The sequence below is a fragment of the Oenanthe melanoleuca genome, chromosome Z, assembly GCF_029582105.1.
Source record: "Oenanthe melanoleuca isolate GR-GAL-2019-014 chromosome Z, OMel1.0, whole genome shotgun sequence".
NCBI lineage: Eukaryota > Metazoa > Chordata > Aves > Passeriformes > Muscicapidae > Oenanthe > Oenanthe melanoleuca.
The window spans coordinates 75,784,434-75,794,308 of NC_079362.1; the positions used below are offsets into that span (position 1 = coordinate 75,784,434).

Consider the following 9,875-nt stretch of genomic DNA (forward strand, 5'->3'; position numbering starts at 1 on the left):
TGCTACCAGACGTGGCACCAAGCCCTCAGCAGCCCAGTGCTGCCATGTGAAAGCCACTCCAGCCCCCCATGCCCACCCCACCAGCAGGCTGGGTGTCCCTGAACGAGCCCCACCCCGTGCCCAGGGCACCCTCTGTGCACGGAGCAGCAATGCCCACAGCACCCAGCTTCCCAGAGTGATTGAGCAGCATAAATCCACAAGGAGTTACTCAGCTTAATTAGATGGAAAATTACACCTTCTATCACCTCAGCATCTTGGCATCCTTATGCTTACACCAGCCATGCTCGCCTGGGGTGTAGCACCAAGGACTCACAAGGCACAGGGATCAGATTTTTTTATTTCTATTTGTCTTAAAGCCCTTTTCAATGCTCTTTTGCTGATACACACGTCAGCAGCCCCAGGTGCTTGCCCACACCCAACTTGATTTGGCAGCTGGAGGTTTGCCTGTGACACCTGAAACCATCCCCGTGGTGGTTCCAGAAGGAACAGGACATTCCCATGATTTTTAAAAACCCATCTTTAAACACACAAAGGGTCTTTTTTCCCCTTTGGTGACTCGCTGGGCCACATCCCTGAGGTGTAAGGTGCTATTGTGATAAGTAGGGGCTGTGATTCACCAGCAGCAGCTGCAGGTGGTGGTTAGCACATCCTCCCAGCTCCTGGCAGTGACTCACGGAGGGGGGAAGGTTTGCATCAGCTGGGTGTGAGCGAGGAGAGGAGCCACCAAAAGGGAAACCCCGCCCGGGTGGGCTGCCCCTGGGGTGGGAGCTGGTCCTGGCCTCAAAGGGTGCTCAGCCCCAAGTGTGGGAAGGATGTTCCCCAGGAGCAGCTGAGCTGGAAGCACGTGGTGAACAGAGGCTTGTGGTGAGAGCTAAGAGAATATCCAGAAGTCAGGATGGAGGCAGGTGTCCCAGAGGTGTAGGGTGCCTCGTCCCTGGCAGTGTCCAGGGCCAGGCTGGCAGGGCTTGGAGCAGCCTGGGCTGGTGTCCCTGATCCCTGAAATCCCTTCTGACCCAAACCATCCTGGGATTCCATGACACAGCACACAGCCCCCACTGGGGATCCAGGGAAGCACCAAACACCTGGAGCACCCCGAGAATGCAAAGCCACCCCAGAGTGGGAACACAAAGAGAGGGAGGTGAGGGCTGAATGCTAAGGGGGACATGAACAGCACAATCCTACAACCTGGCCTGCACCAAACAGAGCTGGGGAGGGCAGCCAGAGGGGTTACACAGCACTGCTGCTGGTCTGCTGGGACTGCCAGCACCCCTGCCTTCCTGGGGACAAACACAGGGACTGAAACCAGTGCCACAGAAAACTGCTAAGGGAGAGGAAAGGTAATAATGAAACCTAAAAAGGCAAAATCAGGTGGGGTTTGGTTAAAAAAGGGAAAGGATGGTGGCACAGCAGGTCAGGAGCACGCAGTGCTGGAGGAGCTGCACCACCATCCATCCCATCCCGTCCCATCCCATCCCAGGAGTCAGCACCTGCAGTTAAGGGCTTACACTGCTCACTCTGAGGGTTTATAGACCTGTGCTGTTTACAGCTCTTGTACTCCCATTGTCCATACTGGGACGTGTTTAACTCGTTCCAGTAATTAACTCGTTTCATTCAGCTGGAGGAGACCTCAGACACAGACAAACCCAGGACAAGAGGAGAGCACAGCTGGAGAAAGAGTCACATTTCCAGGCTGCAGGCTCTCCCCCGTAGGGATGCTCTTCTCCAAACCCTCTGGATACCACAGGGAAGGCAAAGAGCAGAAATACCAAACCCTCAAAAGCTTCATTAGTACAACTGATGAGTTTACCATGATCCAGACAACACAGTAAAGAGTGTTCAGGTGAGGAAAGCCATGTGCAGCCCATCACCCACCAAGCCTCCCCAGCATCTCTGGACAGGTCCCTGCTCATATTTGAAGGCTCAGGCTGAGCCAAAACCCAGCCCAACCCCACAAGACTTGTCTTAGAGCAGCCAGAGGTGCACAAGGGCAACTGCTTTACAGACAGCTCGAGACACAGAAAGCTTGCAGGGAACCTTTTTCAGTTCTGATAAGCAGCAAATCCTTCCCTAAAGTGTTCTGCAAACCTTTCAAGCTGCCACAGCTTGAGGTTCTGCTGCAATAACAGCAGTCATTTTCCTGACCTGGATTGTAGCTCCCTGTGATGTTCCTTTAACCACACCAAACACCTCTGTGTGTGCAGGAAGGGTCAAAGTTCAGGCAATAGCACCACACAAAAACACCAGCTCAGAGTTTCACCTGCATTACCTCATATTTATTACACCCATGGCTAATGAGGAAGGGCCAAAGTCCACCTTCATGTTCAAGTGGGGCTGCTCCTGTGGATTCCCTGAAGGACAGCTATCACAGTAAGGGTACAGTACTCCTGTTTTGGACAATAAATTGTGTGGAAATTAAAAGTCCAACACATCTAGAACTGAAAACCGAGAAGTTTAAACATGCATGTATAAAAATACAGTCACAAACATACACAGCCTTCTTTCTTGGTCACCAGCAGAGATGCATGAGTTCACATTCAGGGTCATTATTTTCTGTGCCTGGTAATTGGCAGCAAGAAAGAACAACAAAGCAAAAATCCTCCCCTGTAAATACATTCCTCAACAGCAGCCAGGCGGCCTAACAAGTAACCTCAGATAAACTCCTTCCTCAGGGCAGGAAAGGGCAGGAAGGACTCATCCCCCCAATCCCATAAGAACCAGCACAGCACCATCTCAGGCCCACTGCTGCTCCTGTCCTTCACCCTGCAGCTGACCTGGGATTTCCACACCACAGCTCCTCACCCTTGGAGCAGAATCAGGGCAGAGATTCTCAAAAATAGTTTTTTTTTTAGCAGAGTCGGGTGATTAATGCCGGCCAGCAAGAGGGCATCCAGCTGATGAACCCTGCAGGAGCCATTCCCTGAGCTCCCTGCCCCTTGGCCCTCTCCTGAACATTGAACAGGGGCTGTTCAACGCACGACTGAGATGACAAGTTGCACAAACAGAGAAGGAAACGGGGGTTTGCAGCCCCTGGAGCAGCGTGGGGTGAGCTCCAGGCACACCCTGCCCACCGAGGCAGGGAAATGCCCCCCTCTCCTCCATCTCCCAGCTCCCTGGGATGTGCTCAGGCCCAGACCTGAAGGATATCCAAGCCCCAGGCTTGGCTCTGCCGTTCCCTCCTGTGCCATGGGGAAGCCGAGGGGCTGGCCATGCCCTTGGCACGGTCCCAGGCTGCAGAGAGCTGGCTGGAGCAACCACCGTTTACATTTCAATGATTTTTCTCTCTGCCACTGCAGCTCATAATGAGGGAGAATCAGGAGGAGCCCAGGGATGCTGAAGGACCCGGCTCCTTCAGCCCCATCCTTAAATAAAATCCCAACGTGGCCTCCAAGCTGTCCCTGCCCTTCCTGGTGTGACCCAGGCATGTTCTCATCATCTAAAAGAAAGAAGAAAGAAAGACAAAACCCTTCAGCTATAACCTGCTTCTCCAAAGAGGAGCTGCAATGGCAGCAGCAGGAGTTGAGGAGCTCTGCAGCATCCCGTGGATGTCCTGGGATTGAACCCCAAACATTCCCTGTCCCCAACACTTATCCCCACAAATTCGTCCCACACAATCCACAGAAAATCTTCTTTCTCCTCCCCAGCTGCTCCTCAGCCCCAAACCAGCACACAGGCACATGCTAAGGATGAATCCTACCCGAGCCTTGCAGGATAAATTATTTTCAGGAGGTTTTATGCCAGAAGGTTTATGCCAATTCATTGACTCAATCAGAGTGTGATCACACTGGCAGCATTCATGCACTTTTGAAAAGTTTCTCCCCAGGGTCAGAAACCAGCAATTCATTCCAGCTATTTCATTAAACACAACTTTAAGCAAAAACCAGAGTGTTTTCTATACCCAACACCAGCCATTAGAAGAGGATTTTTTAAATGCATCAATTTCCATAGTGTAAGAAAATACTTGGCAAACAGCAGCCACTTCACACAATGAGAGGGGAAAGAAAATAATATTAAAAATAAATACCCTGGTTTCTTATTTACCCAGAGTTGAAAACCTCCTGAAGAGCATATCTTGAGCTGCACAACAGCCCAGGAGCAGAAAGACACAGCTTATTCCCTAGCCTGGCAGAAGCACTATTTTGCATGAGGTTCAGAGGCTATACTTACAAAGACAATTAACATATTTTAAGAACCACATTTAAGAGAGCAGAACATCAGAAGCCAGAGCAATTACAGTTGTTTTTGTCCTACCAAGAGCTTCACCTTACACCACAACAAAGGTCAGCCATACAAACAACTCTAATTTCTGGATCAGTGATGCAAATCGACCCCTCTGCTGGTGATGGCTCCTTCTGAGGGGGATGCCCTCATCCTCATCCATCCCAGCCCAGCACAGAGCATCCCAATTTCCCAGGGCAGGATCAGGCTGGCACTGCTCAGGCTCATGGGCTCCTGAGCTGCCTTTGCTCCTGCTGCAGGTGAAGAGGATTTGGCAAACTCCCCCCCCAGCAGCAGCCCACAAGCCTGGGCAGTGCTGCAGGTGGACGTGGCAGGAGCAGGGCCAGCACAAGCAGCCTCAGGAAGAAGCTTCCTGGGCAGTCACAGAGTAGGCAAAGTTCTGCTAGTTCTCCATCTGGAGCAGGTTTTTGCAGGCTGGAATCCTTGGCACCACTACCTGCCCCATTCCTCTTGCACAGGCTGGTGCCAGCAGCTCCAGAACCAGGTCCACATCCTCTACCACACAGCTCCTTTTCTGCTGGGACATGCACTAAACCCCTGTTTGATTTTATCATAAAATAAAATCCACAGCCAGACAATCCCAGAGTCCCCAGGTAAAGCAGAAGGAGTGAGAAGGGAGAATGTTCTCTCCATAACTGTGAGTCCTGCATGCTTGAGGGTTGAGGCAGTTTTGGAGCTACTCTCATGCTCATAGTTAGGCAGACTTATTAATTATCCTGCTTGATGGGGCTATTAAACACCAGTCAGCCCTGATCTTGAAGGGGCAAGGAGAGGCATCCCATGGAGAAATCTCCAGCAGAAGCTCACAGCTGCTGGTGTCCCCAGGATGGGCTCTTCTCCTGCCTAAGTGCTCCCCAGGCCAACCTAACACACCAAATTCATCAGCATGCTGAGGAATCTGTACACCAAGAAAACTACTGCATGTCCTCACAAGGTCCCAGAAAACCAGATGGAAGTTGAGGGCACTCCACACAACACATACCAGCTCCCACTGCAGTTCAGCAGGAAGGAGACCTGAGAATTCCCACCTGGATGCTCAAAAGTGGCTCCTCAGCAGTTCCTCTCTTCCTGGTTCCAGCTGGAGGAGGAATGACTCAGAGGAAGGTGCAATTGTGGCTGTGCTAATGCAACAGCACACGTGGGATCAATAGGCTGTCAGCAGGACAGCTGTATTGACTCTTGATCATCTGCCTCCCCCTCCTCTGCTCCCCACAAAAACATCCCAGCAGAGATCCAGGAGATCCCCTGCACCTGGGCACTCACCTCCTGCACAGAGCTGATGTGCAGGACCTTCCTCAGCACCAGAGACCAGCACATCCCCTTCACCGCGGGGACCACCAGCATCCCTCAGCACCTCCAGGCTCTGGGGTTTGTTGTGGGTTTTAAGCCTTCTTTGATCTTTTTTCTTGCACTCTCAAAGTCACAGGAAATATTTTTCCAGCTGCTTCAAAGGCCAGAGCTGGCACAGAGGCCCCATGCAGCAGACAGCCCAGCAGGACAGTCCTAAATTTCACCATGACTCAGCTGCACACATGACCCATGTGGGCTCCACCACCTAAAAAACCAGCTGCACCCCTCGAATCTTCCTGCAAAACTGGCAGGCAACAGCAGAAGGGCCAGTGCTGAAACACCTGCTCTCGTGGAGAGTTTCAGGGAGAAACTCTGTTGTTATTAAAAATAAGTCTAAAGTTAACAACACACACAGGCTGCCACCAAATCCCCACCACTTCCTTATCAGAAAGTCCCTATACAGCAACAGGATCCCAAGCAAGGCCCCAGGAGCTGCTTACACCTGTTCCACAGATCAGCAGGAATATAAACCAAGGCAGCATAAAAAAGATAACCTGCTCATCAAGTTAAAAATCAGTTAACCAGGTTGATTTAATCAGCCCATCCAAAGGGAGAGCACAGCTCTGGGAGCCAGCCTCCCTCCTCCCCAGGGATGCTTGCCATCACATCCATGCACTCATCCTGAGAGAAGCTGTGGTCGGCACGTCAGAGCCGTTTAGCCACAGCTTTACTTCTGCTCCTCTCCGGATTTTCCAAGGGAGAAAGACTCTCCAAACTTTGCTTTTAAAGTGCTCCCGAGAAGGATGGAGGTCACCCTGCTCACAGACAGCCCAGCTCAGCCCTGCGGGGCTCTGCAATCCCCACGGGTTCGGAGGAGGGGCCGCCAGACCCACCGTTCGTCCTGCATCCCTTTGATAGCGGCAGCCAGAGAAAAAGAAACGCGGCAACCCCCGACATTACATAAAAATAAAAAAAAAACACGTTGGCAAAACGAGTTACAGAAGCAGAAATCTGCAGCAAAGTTAAGCCCGGGGGACAGAAAGTGATTCCTGGTGCCAATCTGGCAGCACCTCCGCGAGCTGACCACGGTCACAGGAAGAATCCAAACCACTAAAATCCTCATTATGACAACAGATGATGCTGACCCTCTCGCACACAGTAAAACCTTTTCTGCAGCCCAGCGCTCCTCCTGCCCCGCGTTACTGACCGAGCACATCGCCCGTGCCGCGGCTGCCAGCAGCACCCCGGGGCAGCCCCGCGGGGCTGCGGGCACAGCGAGAGGGCTCCCCGCAGCCCGCAGAGAGCTCCCCCACACTGGAGAGAGCTCCCCGAAACCCGGAGAGGGCTTCCCGCACCCCGGAGAGGGCTCCCCCCATTTCGGAGAGGGCTTCCCGCACCCAGGAGAGGGCTCCAGGCGGATCTCGCACTGCCTGCCAGCAGCCCCTTTCATCGGGACAGGTCAATCGGCAAAGATCTCTCCGGACACAAGCCTCTCCCTGGGAAGAGGAGCGGAAAGCCCCGAACTGTGTGGGAAGCATCAACAGCCTGGGCTGGCCGAGGGTTGGGAATACCCAAATATCCCAAAGCCACAAAATAACAAAAAAAAAAAAAAAATTAAACCAGAGTGGAAACAGTGATTTTCTAGTCCAAACCTCGGGCTTTGCTTAAAAAACGGCACCTGAGCCTCCAATTGCCATCACGATCGCTTTTTAAGAGCAAACCTCCCCTCTGGGAAGCCCCGGGCCCGCCGGGGCGCAGTGCCCAGCCAGGCCACCAGCCATGCCACCTTCCCCGGTTGCCATGAGGAAGAGGGTGCGTCCCATCGCACCCCTGCCAAGGGATCGCATCCAGGAGTTGTGGAACAAAAGGGACTCTGGAAACCGGACACCTCGGGAGCGTTTCGGCGAGTTGCGGCGCTCGCTCTGCGATTCTGTGATTCTAAGGGACGGCATCGTCCTCCCCTTCCACCCCCGAGGTTTAGGAATACAGGAGGGAAGAATCTGGGGGATCTGGGGAGGCTGGGAGTGTTTTAGCAGCGCAGGTGACGGAGCGCACGGAGGGCGAGGCCACGGGCGAAGTTCACCCTCCAGCGCGGAGAACGCGGGTGGGTGAAACGCCGGGGGACCGGGAGGGACCGGGAAGGGATCGGGAAGGGATCGGGAAGGGATCGGGAAGGGACTGGGACCCTCGGAGGGACGCCGGCGATGTCCCCTCCGCATCCCGCGCACCTGCGGCCGCCGGGGCGGGTGCGGTAAAGTTGCGGGGCCCCTTCAGGACCCCGGACTGGGGGAAGCAGCCCCCTCAGAAGGCCAGACGGGACACGGAGAGGCACCCGCGGAGCCCCCCGCGCCCCCTCCCCGCTCACCTTGGTGTAGAGCTGCGTGGCGGACATGGCCGGGGCGGGCGGCGCTAGGCGTGGGGCATGTGGGCGGCGGCCGGCCGGACTGACCGCTGCACGGACACTCGGACACTCCGACCGACACGCCGGCACGCCGACCTTTACACCCGCCGCGGCCGGCGCGGGCACGGGAAGCGAAGGGAGCGGCGGCGGCAGGAGGAGGAGGAGAAGGAGGAGGAGGAGGAGGCAGCGCCGCTCCGCCTCCGCCGCGCCCCGCTCAGGTATGGGGAGGCTCGGCTCTCTTCGCTTCCCTTCCGCTCGGCTTTTATTGTTATTGCTATTTCTAAAAGAGAAAAGCTCTTTTGAATAAATATTTTTATTTCCCAGGCGCTTCCCCCGCAGTCCTCAGCATCCCGCCCAGCTCCGGGCTGGGTCCCCCCGGCAGCGCAGGTTGGTGCTGCGTTTGAGATTTTTTTTGTGCCTTTTATCCATCTTCCTTTCTCACAGGAGAAGAGTAATTAAGCCCCAGGCAGGTGCCCCTTGGTGGTTTTCGGGTCTTCCGTGCCCCACAAGCCTCTGGGGATCACCCACATTTTGGGGAGTGAGGGATGGCATTACTGGGGTGTCCTTTGCCAGGACGCACCTGTTCCCCGGGATAAGAACATTGCCCGCTGGAAATCCACTCAAGAAATGTGATAGGGGTAGGTTTTTCTCTGTCTTCTGCCTGCAGGTGGGTTTGGGGTCCCACCAGCACCACTGTTCCTGGGCGCTGCTTGTGTGTCACTCCTACACCGGTGGCAGGAATTGCAACTTCCACAGCAACAGCCAAAAACTGATCCCAGCCTGTCGATCTGTGGCCATGCTGCTTCCCTCCATCCCACGGGAGCACCCTGTTCTGCAATTCATGCTTATACGGCACTTTTAGAGCCTGAGAAGGAGAATGAAATGCAAAGTATTCCTAATTAACCACTACTGCTATTCTTTATCATCCAAGGTATTTTGCATATTAACTGAGCAGGCAGAAACCGCGCTCAGCGGATCCTGTTCTCTGTCACAGTTGTTTACTCTGTCTCTGGGATCCCTCCTCCCGTGGTTTCAGGCTGTGGCACTCACAGGGCACCCACAGCCTGTCCTCAAAGTGATCACTGGTGGCATCTCACACTCTGCTTCTTGTCCCCTGCGAGGTAAAACTCTCCCCTCTGTCATATTTTCCCTCTTCGACCCCAGAGCCTGGCAGGGAGCAATGCTGAATTGGTGAAAGGACAGCCAGCGTTGCAGATACCTCTTTTTCCAGTTCTAATATCCTTGATGAATCAAAAAAAAAAAAACAAAAAAAAAAAAAAAAAAATTGCAGGTGGCTCTGGGGAGAATCTGGGAAGGAGGAAAGAAGGGGAGAAAAAAACTGCACCATGTCTAGAAATTACCCTGGGAGAATTTGACAGCGTAATCCCTGCAAAGCCTCCAAGAGAGCTTTGTCAGGCAAACAAAACTTGCTCCTCTCATTTCATTAAATCAACTGCAGAAGCAAAATGTGGAGCACTGGTGCAATTAGAAGCAAAGCTTTCAGTGGAGCTGGGGTAGCAGTGACAGCCAGAGGCAAAGCACAGCCATTCCCATGAAATACAGCTGGTGTCACACGTGATTCTTCATTAATCTAAAACTTTATTTAAACTCAGAAATTAAAAACCCCAAAACACATACAGAACCCTGAAGTATATCCTCACTGCTGAGTTGCTGGAAATTGTCTCCTCCAGGAGACAAAAGCTTCTTTCCATTTGGGAATCAAAACTAGTGTCAATCAAATCTTACAAGCACAGGCTCTTAAATAGGACTTTATGGTATCCCCTCTTGCATGCACATGGAAGGCACCATAAGGTAAAAATCAACTAAATACCAGGTTTTTTTGACCCCTTTAAGCCCAGCCAGTGGATTATTTACAAGTACAGGATGGGTTGGAGTTCCCTTTAAGGTCCTGGCCTTGTCCCTGTGTTGTAATGACACATGGAGAGCC

The 9,875-nt window shown here is 53.2% G+C and overlaps 1 protein-coding gene across 1 annotated transcript in view; it reads right to left on the bottom strand.

The window, feature by feature from the left end:
- The window catches only part of MYO5B (myosin VB), a 156,309-nt gene extending 148,262 nt beyond the window's left edge, over positions 1–8,047 (bottom strand). Inside the window, exon 1 of the mRNA XM_056514136.1 lies at positions 7,892–8,047. Within this exon, the coding sequence (XP_056370111.1) occupies positions 7,892–7,918 (27 nt within the window). The 5' untranslated portion in view covers positions 7,919–8,047. The remainder of the gene's footprint in view (positions 1–7,891) is intronic.
- Positions 8,048–9,875: the final 1,828 nt, after the last annotated feature.